Below are 24,182 nucleotides of genomic sequence, written 5' to 3' on the forward strand. Positions count from 1 at the left end.
AAAAAAAATTTTTAAAAAGGGGCAGGGCTTTCATTTTCTCTTACTGCCTGAACTTGAACACAGACACACACATACAGATTTATAAACATGTGGCATATGAGAATTTCGTATGGCGGGAGCTCCCTCCACTAGCACACTAGCAGCAGGCGGTGGGACAGACCCGGGCTGGTTGGTGCGGGAAACACCTCCAGTCTCACTGGCCTCAGCCTGTCCTATCAGCCGAGGCACTGAGGCAATGTGCAGCCTGTTCATCCTTCCTCCTGGAACAGTCACCACTTTCCAAACCAATCTGGAAGTTGTAATTCCTCTCAGAACCCACTCACAATCGGTTACAACTTCCTGTAATCACAAAGACAGTAGTCATAGCGGTGATCGAACGACGGAAGGTTAAGTAGCCTTAATAACACCCCAAAATGTAGTCATGTACTGGTTCTCGTAACGATCAAAAAGAAAAGGGTCCAGAGTTGAGAACATGACACGTTCCCAGTAAGGATCTGTTGGTAATGATTCTCTTCCTCTAATCCAGTAGCATTCTAAATATTCACTACACCATGAGGAATGTATCTGCAACAACCTGCGCTAGCGAATGGGATGCTTCAACTGCCGAGCTATGCTTTGGTTTCCTTGTTCATGGTGCCAGTATTTCCCGATAACCCAGGTATCTTCTCCATCCAGAAACAAGTCAGGATGAAGCAGGAATAGGATGGTCTGGTAACAATACAGAGGGCCCTAAAACAGGCTCACTCACATAAGAGTTTATAATAAAGAAATCACAAGAGACCAATGGGTAAGGAACAGGTACCTCAATAAAGAACAATGGAGGAATTACCAGCTAGAGTCTTGACTTACACCATCAAAAGACCAAAGCAGACTGAAGAGGTAAATGTTAAATAAAATCATCGAAGGTAATTAGAAAAAAAATTAGATGGATATTTAACTGTCATAAGGAGGAGCTACAATGGTCTGATCATAACGGAATTGAAGAAATAAAAAATGAAAAGATGGGACAGTTTTGACAACTTAAAATAACTTCGGCTCATCAAAAGTAACCATAGTCACAATTCAAAGGTAACTGACAACTGAAAAGAAAGGTATCTGCCATAAAGGACAGCTCCCAAATATCTGAAACTATGTTAGCTGTTAATAAAATCCACTGAGGACCCAACATGCCCTCTGAAAGACAAGCAAAGGACACGAACAATTCACAGAATTATGTAAAAGGTAAAAGTACATATGGAAAACTGTTCAACGCCGTACCTGAATAAATGTGACCTGAAATGACGGTGTACCTTTATCCATCTACTGAACTGTCAAGGACAATCAGGACGTGCTGCTGACAGGGGCGAGGCGTGCCTCTCCTACCTGCTGGTAGCGGTGCGCGGACAGTCCTGGAGGGTGGCCTGCCACACCAGAGTCCTGAAAATGTTTGCACACCCCAGCCTCATGATTAGACTTATACAATTTGTTGAAATACTGAAATCTTCATAGGGAAGAGGGCTCTGTTCAGGGGTATTCCCCCACAATGCTATTTATATTAGCAAAAACATTGTGAAAGGGTTAAATTTTGATATTCCTATTGAACATTCAGTTTTGTAGCCAAAAAAAGCAAGTTAAAGAATATGGTAAGATAGCCCCGATTTCGTGTTTGGTTTTTTTTTTTTTTTTAAGAAGTAGAAGCTGTCAGGTATGTATATATGAAAAGCCTTGGGGGAAAATACACCCAGATATAACAGTGGCTATCTCTGGTGGTGGAATTACTGCTATTTTCTCTTCTGTATTTTCCATGTTTTCGACACTAAGCCCTGCCTTATCATCAGATAAAAACACACAAATTCAGAGAAAAAGGAGCACAAGCTTTGAGAGGATGAATAAATACGTGAGAATGAAAAACCCCTTTCCCCAACACACACCTGTATCCCACAGAGAGCCAGGCTTGCCTCAGTACTCTACAGGCTCTGTCTAGGTCCTCCCCCCAACCCCCCCCCACCGGCCACCTATGTCCCCACACTGCCCGCCTTGCTCAGCCAGGGCGCAGTGGGCATGATGCTCCCAAACTCCCTCCCCTTCTCCACTCTGGACCAAACTCACTGCCTCAGTTAGGGGTCTGAGCAGAAAGCAATCCAAGGAAACAATCTGCAGAGGAAAAGTGTGCTTACGTGGTTTTTTAAAAGGATGTTGCTAATCCAAACTTAGAATCTGCAAAGGTTCCAAGATGTACTTTCAGTTTTTGCTAGTGGTGGAAATTCCATCTATTATGAAAGAATAGACTTTCTTCCTTATTTCCATTTTCCTTTTTTTTTTTTCTTGGGGTGGGGGTGGGGAGACACAGGAAAGGGGGTAGTAAATAATCAAACATGGGTCTTCTAATTTACTAGGTCTCTTCAAGTCAGGGAACAGCATGCGCTGAAACAAAACAGAAAAGATGCCTTCCCACCAACAGCACACAAGGGTTCCTTTTTCTCCACATCCTTGCCAACTTGTAATTTCTTTTATTTTAGCCATTCTGACAGGTACAAGGTAATACTTCATTGTGGTTTTGATTTGCACTTCCCCAAAGCTGAGTGATGCTGAGCATCTTTTCATGTGTCTGTTGGCCACCTGGATGTCTTCTTTGAAGAAATGTCTGTTCATGTCTTCTGTCCATTTTTAATCAGACTGTTCTTTTTGAGGGGTGTTGAGTTATATAAATTCTTTATGTATTTTGGATATTAACCCCTTATCAGAGATATCATTTGCAGATACCTTCTCCCATTCAGCATGTTGCCTTTTTGTTTTGTTGATGGTTTCCTTGGATGTGCAAAAGCTTCTTATTTTGATGTAATCCCAATAGTTTATTTTTGCTTTTATTTCCCTTGCCTCAGGAGACAGATCTAGAAAAATGTTGCTATGGCTGATGTCAAAGAAATCACTGCCTATGTTCTGTTCAAGGATTTTTATGATTTCAGGTCTCACATTTAGGTCTTTAATCCATTTTGAGTTTATTTTTGTGTATGGTGTTAGAAATTGGTTCAGTTTCACTCTTTTGCATGTAGCTGTCCAGTTTTCCCAGCACCATTTATTGAAGACACTGTCTTTTCCCCAGTGTAAAACGGATACAGTCACTATGGGAAACAGTATGGAGGTTCCTCCAAAAACTAGAAATATAAATACCACATGATCCAATAATTCCACTACTGAGTATCTGCCCAAAGAAAACAAAAACACTAATTTGAAAAGATATATGCACCCCTATGTTTATTGCAGCATTATTTATAATAGCTAAGATATGGAAGCAACCTAAGTGTCCACCGTTAGATGGATAAAAATGTGGTATGTGTACACACACACACACACTCTCACCCACAGTGGAATATTATGCAGCCATAAAAAATGGAGAGATCTTGCCACTTATGACAACATAGATGGACCTGGAGGGTATTATGCTAAGTGAAATAAGTCGGACCAAGAAAGACAAATATCACACGCTTTCACTCAGATGTGAAATCTACAAAACAAATGAATAAACCAACAAACAAAAAGCAGAACCACACCTATAAATACAGAAAACAAACTGATTATTGCCAGAGGAAAGGGGGCTGGGGGGGAGTGGCAAAATGGGTGAAGGGGAATGGGAGACAGGGGTTCTGTTTATGGAATGAGTAAGTCATGGGAAGAGAAGGTACAGCAGAGAGAATACAGTCAATGATACTGTAATTGCATTGTAAAGGTGACAGATGGCAGCTACACTTGAGGTGGGCATAGTGTAACACGTAGAGATGGTGAAACACTATGTTGTACACCTGAAACTAATATAACATTGTATGTCAACTCTACTCAAATAAAAAAATTAAAAAAAAAAAGACTAAATGCTGCCTGGGCAAGTTCTAATTATTTTATTTATCTCTTTAAAGATTTTATTTATTTATTTGGCAGAGAGAGAGAGCGAGTGTGTGCACAAGCAGGGGGAGTGGCAGGCAGAGGGAGAGGGTGAAGCAGGCTCCCCACTGAGCAGGGAGCCCAACGCGGGACTCGATCCCAGGACCCTGGGATCATGACCTGAGCTGGAGGCAGACGCTTAACCAACTGAGTTACTCAGGTGCCCCAAGTTCTAGTAATTTTAAAAATTGATCTCATCATTATTAAATGTTTGCTTATCTTCTCTCAATTCATATTCCTTGCTCTATTATTGTTATTCTAATCAGTTCCAATGACACTCTACAGAGTTTCCAAATATTTTTGACAAATTTTTTAACACTAACTCTTTGAAGATACATAAAATTCCATCTTACAGACAATATAATAACTAACACTCAGGATCCAATCCTACTGACATTGCTGATCATTCAGTTCGTTCACATACTCTGTTGAATGCCTACTGTGTATCAAATTTTATGTGGGAAACTACAGATAGAGCAGTCAACCAGACAGAGGAAAGGTGGTTCCTGCCCTCAATGAACTTACAGTGTGGGGGGGAGACAGTATTCAACAAATATTTTTAGAAATAATTATCTAACTGCAACTTATGGTGGGTGCTAGAAAGGAAACTTACAGTGTGTTATGAGAATACTTCAGGAGCTGTAATTTTGTATTGTTTGAATGTTGTAATTTTCTTCTGGGAAGAGGCTAATCTTTCTTAAAACTGAAAGCACATCAAAATGTCTCTTCCAATCTTCTTATAGAGTAACATTTAGAGGGAGTTAGTGGTGGAGGGTATACACGGTAGGTTTTTTTTTTTCTTTCTTGTACTTACTTGCAGTAAGAACTCAGGAATGCAAAACTATCCTGGAAAATGATTTCATCCTGGAAACTGATACTGGTTTCTTCTTTCCTTTCAATGTTGAGAGGAGGGGAGCATTTACAAAGACTTCTGTACAAACAAGCCTTGTGTGTAATAGTAGAAAGTTTGAAAGAACCTAAATATGCATCACTGAGAGAGTGCTTAGATGAATTATGGTGAGAACATACCATGCTCCGCAAGAACATGGACGGAGCTAGAGAAAGACAAATACCCTACGATTTCATTCATATGTGGGATTTAAGAAACAAAAAAAAAGGAGACAAACAAAATACATGCTTAAATACAGGGAACAAACTGGTGGTTGCCAGAGGGGAGGTGGGTGAGGGGATGGGCGAAGGGGTGAGTAATGTATGGAAGTGCTGAATCATTATAGTGTACACCTGAGACTAATAAACACTGTAAGTTAATTATACTTCAATTAAAAAAAACAGTGAAGTAATGCCTACATACTAACATGGAACGCTCTCCAAAACATCCTAAGTGGGAAAAAGCAAACCACTGCGTATGACTCAATTTGTTTTTAAAAGAATGTGTACACACGGTGTACTAATGAGAGAAAGGGGACTTTAAGGCTGTACCAAACGTCCATGGTGGTTACCTCTAGCACGTGATGAAGGAGGCTTATGCATCATTTATCATCAGAATGTATGTAGGTACTATTTGTACAATAAAAATACAAGAGTAAAAAAGAAAAAAAAACCCAGAAAAATTGTACGCATCAGCAGCCTCTCCCAAGTGCAGGAAACACAACGGGGACTCTATGCTAATAGGACTGGAAGCAGCTGCAGTTGTCACCTGTCCTTCGGCTATGCAGGGAGGAGGGGGAGAGGCTAATACCCGCCCTGTAAAACTAGCTGCGGAGCGGAGCTAACCCAGACCTGTGGGTGCTCCCTGGGGGGGGGGGGGGGGGGGGCAGCGGGGAGCGAAGGCTCCCAGGGCAGACGAAACACCCTTTCCCGGGGGTCCGCCAGCTGCCCCGCTGCTCATCCGGTCCAGCCACGCCAGCTCAGGGCAAGAAGCATCCTGGCAGGAGACAGGGGCTCTCCTGTCCAGGGCCTCCTGACATGCCAGGTCAGTGCACGGGAGAAGCAAATCCTCAGGAGGATTCCCTCAGCATCAGGCCCTGGACAGCCCTGAGCCAAGGGCACAGCAGACCCTGTCAGAAGACTCCAAGAACATGAATCCCACTCATGTTGAAAGGTAGCACACTTAGGGCATCTATTTATTCAATAGTTTAGATAAACCCTCTTAAAATCTCAGAGCTTAAAGGCCGGGCAGTCTACTAACGCTTGTATTCTTTTTGTTTGTTTTTTAAGTAGGCTCCACCCCCAGCGTGGAGCCCAATGTGGGGCTTGAACTCACAACTCTGAGCTTAATGGACTCAGCCACCCAGGCGCCCCTACTTATATCTGTATTCAAAACAGAGATGCCACCCACCTAGTTCCTAATCTCTCTCTGGGGGCAGGTGTATTCGAATGAGGGTCCTTCCGTGGCACAGAACTTTGTCCCCCTGCAGCTCCCACGCTGGCAAGCCACAGGGAATGACATTCATCCGCCCTCCATAGTAGAGCCCTTCAACACTACAAACACAGCTCCCTCCTTGCCACAAAACACTGCAAAAGGGAATCTGAGGTACTTGGAATATAACCTACCCTTCTAAGTCAAGTGGGACGACTTGGCTCCCTCCCATGATGACCTGTCTCCGTGAATGCTATTATCGGGGACAGACGTCAGGAAGGAATCTATGACTGGACATGACTTGTGTTCTTAAATGACACAGGCAGCCCTGCGACTGGGAAGTCTCCCTCTCCGTACCCGGAACCCCTTGCCTCCAGCTGGTGAATTCCAAACAATGGGTGGGAACTGGAGACTGCAACCTTTGGCCTGACCTTAGCATTTGGACCTGGCTTCCCTTCTTCCATGCTTCCCATTCCCGCAATGCCCGCGCTCCCCAGCCACAGTCCAAGGGAGGACTCCAGAGAGTCCTTAATGTGCTCCAGCATTTCCTTCACCATATTTTTATTGAGCACTTGTGCACAAGGCATGAGAGGAGGCAAGGGGAGAGAAAAAGGGAGGGCTGGGAAAACAGAGCATCAGTTCCCTTTCTCTGGCCCCCAACCCAGTCTTCCTGGCCCAGTCACGATGACACTGAAACTTCTGCTCTGTGCCAGTTAATGCAAAATTGGGTTGTTGTTTTCTTCTCCATACCCAACTTGCCCCCTGGGGAGCCGGGCCTGGAGTGTTCTAGGCGGGCTCAGTAGAAGTATCAGGCCTCACCAGGCCAGGTGCGTATTTTAATTCTTACATCAGTTCAAGTCAGTTAGCTCACTTTCCAAAAGCCTTCCATATGCTCCCAGCAAAAATGTGGGGGTTAAGAAAGTCCCCTAGCAAATCCCTCCAGACTGTTTCTGCTTGTAATTCTCCCCATCGCAGGGCCGTCAGGATCAATAAGCAGTCCCTGCCCCCAGGCTGCTACAAAGGCTACCAGAGTTCCCTTGACCTTGACCAGGGGCACCTGCCCGTCTCTGCTCTTCTGCACCTCATCACTTCTACAATGACCCATAACCTGTGGGCAGACAGCAAGGCAGGGCCCCCTTTTTGCTCCCCAGTCCCACAGCAATGCCCCCCAAGTGCCAGGAGCCCCACACCAGCGCCCACCACGCTGGGCCATATCTGCTGAGAATCTCTGTGCATGGACTCTGCCTGCAGCCACCACCACCCCCCGCCATGCCAGCACCCAGGAGGGCCTAAATAACCGTCTTTCACTGCCCCACTGGCAGGTCTCTGTGGCCTGGGAAGAGTCTGTCCCTCTTTTCTAAGAGAAGCCCAGTGGGCTGAACTAGTGAGAAAATGGGCCAAAGACTACGGAGAAGCCTTTACTATAAAGCCCAATAGGTTTTATCATGAGGACATTCTCCAATCTTCCACTCTGCTCCCGTACATGTATACTTTTTTAATTCTAAGAAGTCTGTGCAAAATTTCAGACTTAGGAGAACATTTTCCTTAAAAGAAAATGTTTCCTTAAAGCAAAAATTGTCACCCAATTACAACTTGGATCCTATTTTTATAGAATACTAGTTAATGGAAAATGAGTTTTCAGAAACTGGAAAACAAAACGTATTTTAGGCTTAAGAGGATTTCCTAACACGATCAACAAATTTTTATGTATACCAGGTTATCAATGTAAGAGGAAGAGAGGAAAATTGGTATCTGTAGCCATTAAAGGTGATTTTCACACTGCATATACACACACCAACACCAATGGGAAAGCAGTGAGATTTACGGCACCCTCTTCCCTATGAGCCCCTCTGGACTGACCTGACTCCCACTTTCCCCCTTCTCCTGACTGTGTCTGCCCCTAAAGCTCCCACAGCCACACAGCATCCCACGCCTCCCTGCTTTGGCTCGCACTGCTCCGTACATCTGGAACCCTTCTTCAGAGTTCAGTTTCAACCATTCCCTGCGCTGAGCCCGGGGCTGTTACCCCGAGTCAGAAGCAACCCCTCCCTCTGCTTTCTACTGCACCCGGCTGCACACCTCTGACCCCGCCCAGATTCCATGAATCCTGTGTGATGAGGTTATGACCCTCTTCTCTGCTCAACCATCTTCCAAGGGGCAGGGTCTAGGTCTTACAAGTGTCCCGCTGCCCTGCTGCCAAGAACAGCATCATGCACACTGGGATCAACAGACGTCTGATGATGCCAAAACCTGTCACCTTTCATTCACTCAACAAACCTTATAGAGGGGCTTCCATGTGCCGTACAAGACACCAGCTTCTAGTGATCAATAGAAGTATCTCGTAAGTAAGGGGGCCACATGAACAAGTTATAATGCAATGTGCAAAGTACAACCATGAAAGAATATTCCAGGCACCAGCAAGGTGGGGCGTACTTATGAAAAGGAGGATGAAGCCATGTTTTAAGCGTGCAGGCCCATCTCACACTCATTCGGGGGCAGTGCTCCCGATTGGAGTGGTGGGTGCCTGCTCCATTTAAATCACTCTCTCTCTCCACTGTTATTCTCCTTAATCGCTCGGCTTGTTCTTGCTTTCACACAAAAGCTGAAACTGCACAAAATTTAATGCTCCCTGACATGACTCCATTGTACTGACTCCATGCATTAATTTATGTACCTCTCTTCTCCTCCCTAATATCTTTCTTTCTGGCATTATCTAATGAGTACTCAATCTGACAGGTCTTCCCCAGTGCAGCTGGGGTCATCCTACATGCATGCCCTCCCCTCAGAAGTCCTGAAGCACTTGAGAAGAAGGGGAGTCTGCTCCACAGCATCACCCAAGTCCCTGCCAACCTCTACCTGCTGGGTGACACTGTCTTGTCACTGAACCACATGCTGCTGAATGTCACCCGTCAGCGCATCTGTCCTAGTACCCAGATGGGTGGTAAACTCTCGCAGGGTGGGAAGAAGACCATGCCTCAAACTCCTTTCGTGTCCCACTCAACGCACAGCTGTGCTCTCTGCACATAGCATAAGCTCAGACTCCTGCTGGATAAACCCATTCCCAATGCCAACCAAATGCCTCTCCGGCAGCCCATCAACTTGAATGTGTCAAGAGTGCTTCTGCCTCCAGAATCCCTCTACTATGCAGGGTAGATGTTAAGTTTGATCACGGAGGGTAACCAACTCCCTCTTCCTGGCATCAGATGCCCAAGACTGCTGCTTCTCCACGACGAGGACCATGCCTCATTTATTCCTGGGCCATGGTGCCTAGCACTGGCTCCAGCCCACAGCTGGTACTCAAGGAACATCTGCTGATGGGGGCGCATCAACTCTCTAGGACCTAAGCTACTTGGTGGTTTTCCTTTCTACTGGAAGTCCCAACTCCTGGTCATCTGGAAGGCCGAAGGAAACCCCATGACTCTGCCTGCCCAAAGACAAAAAAACTGATCACTTATTTTCCACAATGAATTTGGCAACTTCCTGCCAAGTTGAACAACTTAGTGCTGTAGATCACAAAATCAAGCTCACCATAACCCTTTTTTAACCTACGCCTCCTGCAACTTCACTATTCCCATCAAGAATACCACCATCCTCAGGGCGCTTGGGTGGCTCAGGCCTCCGACTCTTGATTTCGGCTCAGGTGGTGATCTCAGGGTCGAGATCGGGCCCCACACTGGGCTCTGCGCTCAGTGGGGCGTCTGCTTGAGATTCTCTCTCCTCCCTCTGCTTCTCCCCTCCGAGTGCACCACCATTTTCCAGTCACTCAGATCTGCAGCCTTTCTAACAACTCTGGTCAATATCTGCCCTTCATGACCTATTAAAAACTAGGTACCCAGGGGCTGCTTATCGTTCCTTGATCTCTTAGAAATCATCTTCTCCCATCCTTTCCCTTCAAATCTTGGCCGCCACGTATGCACAAGACCTCAGTTAATGCCCCATCGTCTGGCATCTGGCCTCCCTAGCTCCAATTCCCCTCCTTGACCCTAGACCCTCCATGCTACCATCAGGTTTATTAAGTAATGGTCCATCCTCTGCTCAAACAGTAACTTTGCACTTTTAAAAGCATCAAGTCTGCACTCCTCTGTTCTAACGGATTGGACCCATATTCATGCTCATATCCCAAGAACTGTGACTAACTCTCCTGCCTCAGTGGGGGACAGTCACTATCTCTCTCCTTCCAGGAACATGTAACATTCTCTGCGATCTCAAAATCTTAGCAAAGGTCTCACCTCTGCTTATCCAAATCCCACCCACGCTTGCTCCAGGGCTCAGCGCCAGCACAATTTCTCATATAAGCTTTCCCCAAGGTCCAGCCCCACCGGCCTCTCTTCTCCCCCCTAGTGAACAGGCTCTAGCTGTCCTGTTGACTCATAAACATCCTCTCCTGTGCTGTAAGTCAGAACAGCTGATGAGGAAGCCCAGAGTCTTATTAGCCACGTGATCCTGCCCCAAATACTTTCGCACCTTGGAAGTGTTATTATGAGTAAATAATAGTCTACATGAAGGGGACTTGTTCATCCTACATTCATAACAAGACTGTCCGGGTGGAGGATTCTGGTATCCCTCTAACACCCGCCAAGTGCAATTGTTTCCCATCATTCACAACCCCGCAGAACTAGTCTCAGTCAGCATCAACTCAATGTGAGGTGATGAAGGGAGAACACATTTCATACAGTACTTTTCTTCAATCCTCCGCTCAGCCACTCAGGAACTTCTCTGTAGGTAATTACACAAATGTAGGGGTGGGGGGAAGGGAATAGGAGACCACTGTTTTCGACAAATCTGATGGCAAGGGCGCCGGTCCTAAGAGGCAGACACAAACGCTACGCCACACTCAGGATCCGTGAGGAGGAGACAGAAGAACTGAGCAGTAGGGATGCAGGCAGGATCCACAGGCGTATAAAATGAACCACGTGGGCAAAGAATACTTCAGGCCATAAAGCCGGGGCTCCCCTTTCTTCCCGACGTTCACGCCCATCGCAGCCGAGTGGGCTTCCCGGGGCGCGCAATAAAATCACTTCCCACCAGACCCGGGCACCTCGGATAACGCCGGCTCACGCCGGCCGGCCCCACCCTGCCCCTCCGAACCGGGCCTTACCGATCGAGATTTCCTGCGCGAAGGCCAGCGAGATGAGCAGCAGGGGCAGACCCACGGCGATGCACGTGACCATCTTATCCACGGCCAGCTCCAGCCGCAGCCCCTTGAACTTGGGCTCCGAGGGCTCCTTCAGCAAGAAGTCCGAGAACACGTACTCGGTGGCCAGGTGGGCGATAGCCATGGCTGCGGCGCGCCGGGTTCGGGCCGACAGGCCCAGGAGGGCAGGCCCGGGTACCGCCGGCGTCGGGAGGACTGCGCGGCGCCTTCGCCGTCACCTGCCGTGCCCGCGGCTTTCGCTTTCCCTTTCCCTTTCCCGGCTCCCGGGTTGCTCACGCATCCCACCAGCCTTTGTGTGTCGGGGCTCCCGGCTCCTGGCGAGCCACAGCACCACCGCCGCTCCCGCCGTGCGCCCGGGCGCAGGAGCTCTCGCGCTCGCTCGTCCGCCGCCGGCTGGGCGCAGGCCCGCCCCCGCGCGCTCACCGCGTACAGGTCCCGGGGCTGCGCGCGCCGCCCGGCGCTCCCCCGCCTCGCGCGCGTCCGCAGGCGCTAAAACCAGGCGTTCCCGCGACCCCTTTCGCCCCGCCCCGGGCCCCGAAGCCGCCCCCCGGCCCGCCCGCGCGCTCCGCACGCCCAGCCGCGCTCTTCCGGAACCCTGGGCGAGCGCGAGAACCCGGGCGCGTGGAATTGCCGGAAACCGCGCTGACGCGGGCGGGGTGGGCGCGGCAGCGTGCAGGGACCCCGGGATCCACCTCTGCAGGGGGACCTTCCCACCGAGCGGTACTTCGGTGGTACTCGCGCCCCCCTTCGGCCTCAGCCTCCCCAGTTCCTCGACCGGGATTTTTTGAAATCATTTCTGAAAGCCACCTCTCACCGCGTAGACAGGAGGGTCCCCCTTTACGCCCCACTCCCAACAGTTCTATGGGGCGGAATCGGCTTAAAAGGAGCTGCGAACGCTTCAAAGGGCAACGGCTGCCACAAAAGCCAATCGAATGGTGTAGAAGAGGGGACTGTGGACCCTTCCAGGAGCTTGCGTGAGTGGAGGCGCGAGGTCTCTGGGGAGCCCTGCGTGCGCCAGACTCTCACACTTCAATTATCGCTGCCCGATCCGCGCTTTTCCTCTGGCCTTCCCAGTCGGCCGAGGCTTGGTGCGGGAGCCGGCCCCGGGCTCCCCGCGGGTGGGTGGCATTGGGGGCTGCAGACAGCTGCTTCTGAACCACTTACAGGAAGTGGAGCATGAGAAACAGGAGGAGATGCTCCAGCCGGCAACATGTGCGGCCGACAGGACCTTTAAGCTGGAGGGCTCCTTGGGCTGTGCTGCCTTCTCTGCCCTTTGTACCTGGGCGGGCCCAGGCTAGCCTCCTCCGTCTGCCCTCGAGGCCCTCAGACCTGTCTCCGTCTTGATCCCTGAACACTCCCATCCGACAGCTTACACAGCTCTGCACTGGGATGGCTCACAGGACTTCGGACTCATAATGGCCAGGCCAGCAGTCATCTTCCTCTCCAGCTGAACTCCAGTCTTCCCTGTCTGACTGAATGCACCACCATCCACTCATATACCCAAGCCAGAAGCCTCCAGCGCCATCTTTAACGCTTCCATTTCTCCCAGCTGCCATAACCAATTTCCAAATTCACTTGCTCCTCTCTCCTAAATATACAAAATCTGATGGTTGATCAGATTACATTAATACATTAATTAATACATAATTTCATTAATATTAAAATCTAGCTTATTCATGTCTCCTTAATGTTTATGTCGTATCCTTTTGTTTTCTGTTCTAGGATCCCATCTAGGATGCCACATTGTGTTTAGTTATCATGTCTCCTTAGCTCCTCTTAGCTGTGACAGTTTCTTAGCCTCTCCTTACTTTTGATGACCTTTTTTTCCTAATTGTAAAGTGCATTTAGGGATTGAGTAATACATGCTCCTCCCATGCCCTCCCTGCCCAGTGTCATTTATTAGCAGGAAGCCAAAGCAGCTGTGGACCTCACAGCCACTGTCCCACAATCTGTTGTTTGTTTCAGGCCCTTGACATTTGACATTTGAATATGAGACTTTTTGCAACCGAAATGGTCGAAGTCAGAATAGTCCAGCCCACAACACTGTCTATTCTGCTTATACATTCATTCAAGTAATATTTGCTGAGCAACTATTATATATCTGCACTGTGGTCTGTGCTGGGGACGCAGTGATGAACAAAAAAAGGTCAGGCTTCCATGAAGCCTATATTGCAGACAAAGAGGCAGAAGAAAATCAAACCACCAGAAGGATAAAATGGTCATGTCTTGTGATAAGAGCTACAAAGGAAAACAGTGAAGATAGGAAATAACAGAGGGCAGTCTGGGGAGCTCACAGATGAGCTAGGAAAGGTAGGAAGGGGGATGAGAGTGCTGGAGAGGAAGAGTACTCCAGGCACAGAAAGCAGCATGTGCAAAGGTCCTGAGGCAGAAAAGAACTAGCAGGACACAAGAACTGATCAAAGCTAGAGAAAAGAAGAGTTGGAGATGAAGTCGGAGAGGTGGGCACGGGCCAACTCAGGCTGGGCCCAAGACCAATGTAAGGAGTTTGGATATAATTAAAAGTGAAATAGATGAAATAAGGTATGAAGAGGGCTGTAAAAAAATGACCACAAACTTGATGGCTCCCGTGTATTCTCTAACAGTTCTGGAACTCTTAAGTCCAAAATCATGTTCAATGGAATACATGATGCCCGTAGGGTCAAGCTCCCTCTGGAGGCTCTGGGGGAAAATCTGTTCCCTTGCCTTTTCCAGGTTTTAGAGCAGCATTCCCTGGCTTGTGGCCCCTTCCTCCATCTCCAAAGCCATGGCATAGTGTCCTACTTCAGTTGTCACATGGCCTTCTTCTGTAGTCAAACCTCCCTCTGCCTCTCTTTTAGAAGGGCACTGTCTATTTATGGACAACCTGAGTAGTCTGTCTCAGGATCCTTCACTTAATCATACTTGCAAAGTCCTTTTTGCCATATAAAGTAACACAGGTTCAGGGATAAGGACACAAAATCTTTGGGGACATTATTCAGCCTACCCCAGAGGCCAAAAGAGAGAAGAGGGCCCAGTGCCAAGCTCTGAGGCATGCCAACACTTAAGTTAGATGGGAGAGAAGGAACTAGCAAGAGACGGAAGAACAACCGAAGAAGGAAGGCTGGCAAGGGGTCATGCTGATAACGGACTGCGAGGTGTTTTGAAGGAAGGAGCTGTCAGTTGTGGATAGGTTGAGTGAGATCAAGATGGGGAAGAAGCCACTGGAAATGGCATCATGGTTGTTGATTTTGACAACAGCAGACTGGGAGGTGGGAGCAAGGCACACTGGACTGGAAGTCACTGGAATGGGGTAAGGAATTCATGAGGTGAGGTGGTACAGGCAAAAAGTTCTGCTCTGAATGGAACAGAGAAACTGGGTTAGAGAGGGTTATGAAGTTAAGGACCACAGCCCTCTGTTTGTTTGTTTTTTAATGGTGGGTGCTGCTGATGACTTCATGCACTAGACAAAGCTGAACACTGAGGGAATGAAGTCCTTGAGAGAGCAAGAAGGGTTAGTCCAGAGCCAAGTAAGAGACTGCTCTGCTAGGAGCAGGGACACTTCTTCCATTGTGACAGGAGATGTATCTAATTGTAATTGATTTTCTCAAAGGACTGAGGCAGAGAAAGAAGTATGGTACATTTGAGGAAATAATGTTTGAGGAGAGTCATATGCTTTGGGAGACGTATTGTTATTTTGTTTCATTTCCTTTAGTGGGTATAACTAGGATAGTTGCTAAATATCTAAAAGACAATTCTCCTTTAACCAAGCCCCTGCCCTAGGTCTAGTGATTAGGTAATAGTGAAAAAAATGCAAAGAGCCATCTTATAATCTGTGAAACTTTATTAAAAAGAGAAATGGTGTAATCAAACTACTTTATGGTTTCATTTTCATTAAAAAAATAGACTAAGAGAAAAGGAAAAAAGTAAATAATTTGTTGTCTAGGTGAGTTATAAATAAGGCATTTATCATAATTATTATTATGAAATTATACAGCCTACACATGTATGAAAACCGTAGAGCACATACTACAAAATCACATTATCAGTGGTTAGCAGGCTGGAATTCAAAATCCTTTGGGTACACTGTTTGATATGACATTCGAGCAAACTAAGAACAGAACTATTAGCATTCGCATCCTGGTTTATGTAATACCATAACTTCTATCAAATTACCCATTTCCCCTCACCAAGATGAAGATGAGAAAGTATGAAAGGTCCCTCCACCAGAGTTATTTTTTTAGGTCCTACTTGTTCATCTGGACATCCAAACGATCTGCTAAGGCAGATGTACTGATATCACTCATCTGGCATTGACATTGGCATCACAGGGCATATTGCCCTGAGTTAAGGGCAATTTCTCAGTCTAGTAATAAGCAAAGTTGCTTTTATCAATCTTAACCTAATGTTTAGGCATGTATACAGAGAGTATGGATCGCCTTGTAATGGGTTGAGTTTAGTAGTCCGATACTTTATTTTTACATTTGAGCCTTGAAAACTGTAATGCCTGTCTTCAAAGCCGATTTAATGATTTAAAACTTGCCACTCAGATTCTCTCTTTTCTAGCCTTTTCTCTTTTTTTTTCCCCCTCCTACCACAAAGGGCTGTCTTTAAGAGGCATGGAATCGAGAATTTTGTGAGATCTCTTCTCCCCACCAGTCAGCTGCACTGATGAATTCTTCCTGGTGTTGCTCACGTGATGAGACTGTTTTTATTTCCTAGAAGATGCAGACTTGGAAAGATCCTGCTAGGTGAATGAAAAATCAGACTCCAAGCTCAAGTCCAGATTCACCTCCTGCAAAGCCTCCCTCATACAGGAGCTCCCACTAAACTTTTGGGGAGTCTCTGCCTCACAACGGGAGAACCTATCCTGCTCTTTTATAGCTTCCGGCCCTCCACGTTCTAAAATACAAATCAAATTCTCTAGATGATTTTTGGGGAAAAGAAAAAACGTTGCCATGGAAACATTATAAAAACATAGAACATGAAGTGAGTTGTAAACATTAAAGTATCTCTACCGGTTTGCATAAAAACAGCAGGAATTTTTTTTTATGCTGGTAACTTCGCCTTCTGTAGCAAACGGGGCACAGGCTATTTATATTAAAGTGGAAAAGGCCAGGAGAGCTGGCTAAAGCTCCAAAAACTTCATTTGGTCAAATTCTATCAGCAGATACTGATTTAGACATTTCCATGAACTCCTCAGAAAGTTATTTTCCCTGGAACGACTAAGGGAAACATCTTACATAACAGTGTTGAAAAATCAGAGCCATTCCAGATAGGTGTCTGAGGCAGTATAACTCTCAAAGTCGTCCATCTGGAAACTTGGACAGTTAGCTGAGGAAGCACCGTCTAATCTAAGAATTCCAAAAAAAAAAAAAAAAAAAGGAAAATAAAGATATCTTTCAGAAGGTTTCCCCACCTCAGCAAATTCATTCAGAGAACAGACTGTGTTTTTCTCAGACACACCTGTTCTTCTTTCTGTATTTTATACCTGAGGATTATTCACAGCCCATTAAAAAATAAATAAGTAAAAGCAAATTGCTTTGGTTGTGTTCTGAAGGATCAGAGCCTGATCCAGGATATAATGTAAACCTTTCTTGATGAATGATGCCTTGTCCAGTTTCCTTGCCGAGGAAGACCAGCTGGTTCACAGAGCATCCGTGGGGAGTGCACAGGACTGGACTTCCCGGTATGCAACCTGCTTCCTTGCAGACTGCAGTCTGATGGAGAGAATTACTGTGGAGATCAGGAGGAGGAGTCCAGTGATGAAGAGGATGACCAAGGCTGCTTTGGCTGCCCTAGGACCCAGATTCTTCCCAAAGAAATAGAGCTGCTCCTTGCCAGGTTCTTCTGTGAAAAGAAAAGTAAGATGTCAGTCCTCTGCCTTTCCCTAGGGAGTGAACGCTGACCATTCACATGCGGGATTCCAGGAGGGTATCGTTACCATTGGAGGGCACTGTGGCTGGGCGGGACGCTCCTCCAGACGGAGACTTGGTGGAGTAAGGGATCCTGTTGTCTGGACAGAGATGACAAGTTGATTGTTTTATAAACAACAGAAGTAGATTCTTTTCATACATGAGTTATTTCAAGGGTTACGTCATTTTACCAATGAGGACTTTATCCCATTTGTATCTGCAGGTCTTTCTTAAATTCTCACTGTTCTACTTCATACCCATACACATGCTGTCCTTACCCCCATCTACCTTTCAAGCTTCCGCTAACCCATTAAGATCCATCTGAAGCATTATAGCCTCTAGAATGTTTGCTCATATCCCCACACTGTTAACCATTACCTCCTACTGCTGCCACTGGGCCCTGTACTCTGCACTCTATGTTGGCATGTATCATATTCTATTGTAGTTACTGTTTATGTCTGCCTCTCTTACTTGACTCTGAGCCCTTGGGGGCTCTTGAGCCCCCTCTTTTCAGGGCTTATGGGAAGCCTGGTGCTATCACCCATCATTGCTGACAGAAAACAGTACCTATGTTCCGAAGGACTGTGTACGTTGTCTCCATGCCAGCATGGATGTGATCAGACACATGACAGTGTAACAGCCATGTCCCTGGGTGATCTGCAAACAGTTCAATGGTTTGGAATGTCCCAGGAAAAAGATCATACACATCTTCTCGGTAAGATTTATCTATCTGCAGAAAGAAGGTAATAATGATAAGAGCAGAAATCAATGAAACTGAGAGTAGAAAAATAATAGAGATAAATCAAAGAAAACAAAAACTGGTTCTTTGAACAGGTCCATAAGATTGATAAACCTTGTGGTAACCATCCTCCACAATGGCCTGCAATGATCCCTGCCTCCTGCTCTTCATAATCTTTGTAGTCCCCTTCCACATTGTATGAGAGTTGGTATATGAGACCAATAGCATATGGCAGGAGTGATGGCATTCTACTTCCCAAAGACTTAGATTCTCTCTTGCTCTCTTCTCTTGGATCACTCACCCTGGGGGAAGTCAGCTCCCACGCCATACCCATGTGGTGAAGAACTGAAGCTTTCAGTCAATAACCCTTTGAGTGAGTTTGGATGTGGATTTTCCAGTCCCAGTCAAACCTAATGACTGCAGGTCCAGCTGACATCTTGACTATAGCCTCATGAGAAATGCTGAGTCAGAACCAACTAGCAAAACTACTCCCAGATTTCTGACCCAGAAAAACTGTGAGTTTATTGTTTTAGGCCACTAAGTTTTGGAGTAATTTGTTATAAAACAATAAATAACTAATAAAAACCCTTAGACAAACTGACCAAGAAAAAAAAAAGACACAAGTTACAAACATTAGGAATGAAAGAGGGGACATCACTAAGACCTTATAGACATTGAAAAGGATAGATAATAAAGGAATATTATGAATAACTGTGAATTCTAAAACTTAGATGGTATGGACAAATTCCTTAAGATGAAAACTTCCTAAGATCACTATTCAGATTATCTACTAAAGAAACTGGAACTATATTAAGATTTTCCGACTTTCCAATAAATTAAAACTCCAGGTCCAGATGGCTTCATTGGCAAATTCTACAAACATTTAAAGAAGAAATAATACCAACACTAAACAAACCCTACCAGAAAATAGAAGAGAACAGACCACTTCCAACTCATTTTATGAGGTAAGCATTACCCTGATACCCTAATAATTTACCTATGCATTACCCTAATACTTTATGAGAAGAGAAAGCTACAACTAATATTTTTCATGAACATAAATGTAAAATCCTTAAAAAAATACTAGCAAATTGAATCCAGCAATATATAAAAGGGATAATGCACTGTGACAAAGTATGATTTATCCTGAGACTGAAAATTCATTCAATATTTGAAAATCAATCTATGTAAATCACCAATACACTAAAAAAAAAAAATTATCGACGAACTAAAGAATAAAAATGTGATCATCTCAATAGATTCAGAAAAAGCATTTGATAGAATTTAACATCTGTTCATGATAAAAATCATCAGCAAACTAAGAATAGAAAGAAACTTCTTCCACTTATTAATAGGGATTACAAAAAACCTACAGCTAACTTTATATTCAGTTATGAATAACTGAGTACTTCCCCCTAAGACTAAGGCAAGGATATTCCCTTTCACTGTTCACATACAACAAATACTAGAGGTCCTAGCCAGTACAATAAGGCAAGAAAAGAAATAAAAGATATAAGGATGGAATGAAAAAATAAAACCATCTCAATTCACAGAAAATTGTCATTGTAGGAAACCATCACCCCAAAAATCTACAAAAAAGCTACTAGAACTATTTAGTATAGTTGTAGGATACAAGATCAATTACACAAAAATCAATTATATTTCTATATATTGACAATGAACAATTAGAAATTGAAATAAAGACAATACAACTTATACTATCACCAAAACCTATGATATTACTTAGGTAATAATCCAACAAAATATAGGCAAGATCTGTATGCTGAGATGGAAAAACATTCTATGCACATGGATTGGAAGAACAAACATTGTTAAAACATCTATGCTACCCAGAGCAATCTACACATTCAAAGCAACCCCTATCAAAATACCATCGACATTTTTCACAGAGCTGGAACAAACAATCCTAAAATTTGTATAGAACCAGAAAAGACCCTGAATAGCTAGGGGAATGTTGAAAAAGAAAACCAAAGCTGGGGGCCCACACAATGCCTGACTTCAAGCTGTATTACAAAGCTGTGATCATCAAGACAGCATGGTACTGGCACAAAAATAGACACATAGATCAGTGGAACAGAATAGAGAGCTCAGAAATGGCCCCTTAACTCTATGGTCAACTAATATTTGACAAAGCAGGAAAGAATGTCCAGTGGAAAAAAGACAGTCCCTTCAATAAATGGTGCTGGGAAAATTGGACAGCCACAGGCAGAAGAATGAGACTGGACCATTCTCTTACACCATATACAAAGATAAACTCAAAATGAATGAAAGACCTAAATGTGAGACAGGAATCCATCAAAATCCTAGAGGAGAACACAGTCAGTAACCTCTTTGACCTCAGCTGCAGCAACTTCTTGCAAGACACGTCTCGAAAGGCAAGAGAAACAAAAGCAAAAATGAACTACTGGGACTTCATCAAGATAAAAACTTCTGCACAGCAAAGGAAACAGTCAACAAAACTAAAAGGCAGCTGACAGAATGGGAGAAGATAATTGCAAATGACATAACAGATAAGGGCTGGTATCCAAGATCTATAAAAAAACTTCTCAACATCCAAAAAACAAAGAATCCAGTCAAGAAATGGGTAGAAGACATGAACATACACTTCTCCAAAGAAGACATACAAATGGCCAACAGACACATGAAAAAATGCTCTACATCACTCAGCATCAGGGAAATACAAATCAAAACCACAGTGAGATACCACCTCACACCAGTTAGAATGGCTAAAATTAACAAGACAGGGAACAACAAATGTTGGCAAGGATATGGAGAAAGGGGAACCCTCTTACACTGTTGGTGGGAATGCAAGCTGGTGAAGCCACTCTGGAAAACAGTATCAAGGTTCCTCAAGAAGTTAAAAATAGAGCTACCCTATGACCCAGCATTTGCACTGCTGGCCATTTACCCATAGATACAGATGTAGTGAAAAGAAGGGACACCTGCACCCCAATGTTCATAGCAGCAATATCCACAATAGCCAAACTGTGGAAGGAGCTGAGATAGCCTTCAACAGATGAATGGATAAAGAAGATGTGGTTCATATATACAATGGAATATTACTCAGCCATCAGAAAGGATGAATACCTACCATTGACATTGACATGGATGGAACTGGAGGGTATTATGCTAAGTGAAATAAGTCAATCAGAGAAACACAATTATCATATGGTTTCACTCATATGTAGAATATAAGAAATAGTGCAGAGGATCATAGGGGAAGGGAGGGAAAACTGAATGAAAAGAAATCAGAAAGGGAGACAAACCATGAGAGACTCTTGACTCCAGGAAACAAACTGAGGGGTGTGGAAAGGGAGGTAGGTGGGGGGGATGTGGTAACTGGGTGATGGGCATTAAGGATGGCACATGATGTGATCAGCACTGGGTGTTATACGCAACTAATGATTCTTGAACACTACACCAAAAACTATTGATGTACTATATATTGGCTAATTGAATTTAAATAAAATAAAATTTAAAAAAAGATCTGTATGCTGAAAGTACAAAACACTGATGAAAAAAATCAAAGCAAATCTAAATATATAGAGAGCTATACCATGTTCATGAGTTGGAAGACTTAATATTGTTAAGATATCAATTCTCCTCAAACCAATATACAAATTCAAAGCAATTCCAATAAAAATCCTAGCAGGATTTCTTAATAGAAGTCAACAAGAAATCAATTTATTTCTAAAATTTATATGGCAAGGCAAAGATCTAGAATAGCTAAAACAACCACCACCAGATTTAAAGACTTACTATCATGCTAAAGTAATCAAGACAGGATAGTACTCAAGAAAGGACAGATACATAGATCACTGTAACAGTACAGACATCCCAGAAATGAACCCACATATACACGATCAATGTGATTTTGACATAGTGGGAGAAAGGGTAGACTTTTCAATGAATGGTGATGGGATGACTGCATCCATATGCAAAAAATAAACCCTGAACCATATATGAAAGTTAAAATGGATCAGAGGCCTAAATAGAACACCTAGAACTATAAAACAGCTTGAAGAAAATCCTTGTGACCTTGAGTTAGACAAAGATTTCTCAGATATGACACCAAAAGCATGATGCATAAAAGAAAAAAATGAATAACTGTACTTCATCTGAATGAAGATTTTTCTGTTCTTTGAAAGATAACATTAAGGAAATAAAAAGATAAGCCACAGACTGGGAGCAAATATTTGCAATCCTGTGGCTGGTAAAATATTTGTATGCAGAAAGCCCTCAAACTCAACAATACGAAAATGAACAACAAAATTTAAAAATGGGCATAAAATTTGGACACTTCACCCAAGATTTACAGATGGCAGATGGTAAATAAGCACATGAAAAGATACTCAATATCATTAGCGATTCAGAAAATGTAAATAAAAAACAATGAGCTACCAGTACATACTTAATAAGATGGCAAAGAAATAATAAAATAAAAATGGAAGATACCAAGTGTTGATATGGGTGTGGAATAGGTGATGTTCTCATGCTTTCTGGTGGGAATGCAAAAGGGTACTGCCTCTGTGGAAAATACTTGGGCAGTTTATTATGAAGTTAAGCATACACTTATGACATGGTCTGGCAATCCAACTCCTAGGTATTTTCTCAAGGGAAAAGAAAACTTATGTTCACAGGAAAATATGTATACCGATCTTTACAATGACTTTATTTGTAATAACTAAAACCCAGAAAGAACCCAAATGCCCCTCGATGGGAAAATGGATTAACAAACTGCAGTATATTAATACACTGGAATACTACTCAACAACTGAATGAAACAAAGTACTGATACACACAAGATGGATGCAGTTCAAATGCCTACACTAAGTGAAACAAGCCAGTTTCAAAATGCTGTAGATGGTATGATTCCATTTATATGACATTTCAGGAAAGGCAAAACTATGGAGACAGAAAATATATCAGTGGTTGCCACGGGTTAAGGATGAGGAAGTAGCTGACTCTAGAAAGTGCAACAAGGACATTTGAGGGAGTGATGGGGATGTTAATCAGTATTGATTACACTATCATGTGTGCTTCCCAAAACAGAACTACACACTAAACAGAGGGAATTTTACTCAATATCAACTGTACTATAATTTTAAAGTTTATATAATATGTATACCAAATAATTGTACAGGTGTATAGAATGATTTTTATAATTTTATTGAATTTTATAAATTTTTAATATATTTTTAAAGATGTGAGTTGAAAAAGCCAAGTTCTGAAAAGCGGCATAGCCATTTAATATGTAAAACTGTAGTCATTGTAGGCTAGTCCTTGGTGTCTTCAACTATGTTAAATAAATATACAGGGGGGAAACATTAGGCATTTTATTAAAGTTACTATTTATTGCTGTATAACTGGAAAGGACCAATGCAGCTACTTCCACAGATTAGAAGTGATTATTCTTTTCTATTCTTTTTTCTTATAGACTTCACTAAGCACTTGGGATGATGCCTATTTATTTATTTATTTTTAAAGATTTGATTTATTTATTTGAGAGGGAGAGAGAGCATGAGCAGGGGGAGCTGCAGAGGGAGAAGGGGAGGGAGAAGCAGATTCCCTGCTGAGCACAGAGCCCGAAGCGGGGCTTGATCCCAAGACTCCAAGATCATGTCCTGAGCTGAAGTCAAACACTTCATGGACTGAGCCACCCAGGCGCCCCGGATGATGGCCTATTTAGACCTTATTCCTGAGATTCTGATTCCTCAGGACCAGGGTGGGGGCCTGGCAGTCTGTTTCTTAAACAGCTCCCCAGGGTAATTCTGTATAGCCAGTGCCACCGAGATGGAACAGCTTGATGCTAGACAGGCAGAAGGCCACACATGGTCCAGCCCAGCTCAGTAGGGCAAAAAAAAAAAAACAATAACAACAAAAAACCCAGCCCAGCTCAGTAGGGCAAAAAAAAAAGCAAGATAAGTTTTGGAGCCCAAGCCAGAGCTTGAAGTATCTCCTTTACTGGATAGGGCTATTCTGTTAGCTAATGACATAGAAAAGAAAGGAAATAGAAGGAAAGTAAAAGAAAAGGGGAAGGTTAAGGAAAAGAAACAAACTATTACAGGTGCTTTCATATACAGTATTAACAGCATAATCCAGAGTGGTAAAAATTACCCCATACAACTGATGAGAAAACTC

At 44.0% G+C, this 24,182-nt stretch overlaps 2 protein-coding genes across 2 annotated transcripts in view; both read right to left on the reverse strand.

Annotated features, from left to right (window-relative positions):
• Positions 1–11,773, reverse strand: part of PANX1 (pannexin 1) — a 47,683-nt gene extending 35,910 nt beyond the window's left edge. Inside the window, exon 1 of the mRNA XM_025893825.2 lies at positions 11,334–11,773. Within this exon, the coding sequence (XP_025749610.1) occupies positions 11,334–11,514 (181 nt within the window). The 5' untranslated portion in view covers positions 11,515–11,773. The remainder of the gene's footprint in view (positions 1–11,333) is intronic.
• A 5,240-nt stretch (positions 11,774–17,013) lies between these two features.
• HEPHL1 (hephaestin like 1) overlaps positions 17,014–24,182 on the reverse strand; it is an 87,903-nt gene continuing 80,734 nt past the window's right edge. The window contains exons 18-20 of the mRNA XM_025893999.2: positions 17,849–18,011; positions 17,311–17,382; positions 17,014–17,216 (exon numbers count right to left, since the gene is read on the reverse strand). Of these exons, the coding sequence (XP_025749784.2) occupies positions 17,014–17,216; positions 17,311–17,382; positions 17,849–18,011 (438 nt within the window). The remainder of the gene's footprint in view (positions 17,217–17,310; positions 17,383–17,848; positions 18,012–24,182) is intronic.

The sequence above is a fragment of the Callorhinus ursinus genome, unplaced genomic scaffold (genome assembly GCF_003265705.2).
Source record: "Callorhinus ursinus isolate GAN/ISIS: 27379988/994484 unplaced genomic scaffold, GSC_fseal_2.0 scaffold76, whole genome shotgun sequence".
In the NCBI taxonomy this organism is placed as follows: domain Eukaryota; kingdom Metazoa; phylum Chordata; class Mammalia; order Carnivora; family Otariidae; genus Callorhinus; species Callorhinus ursinus.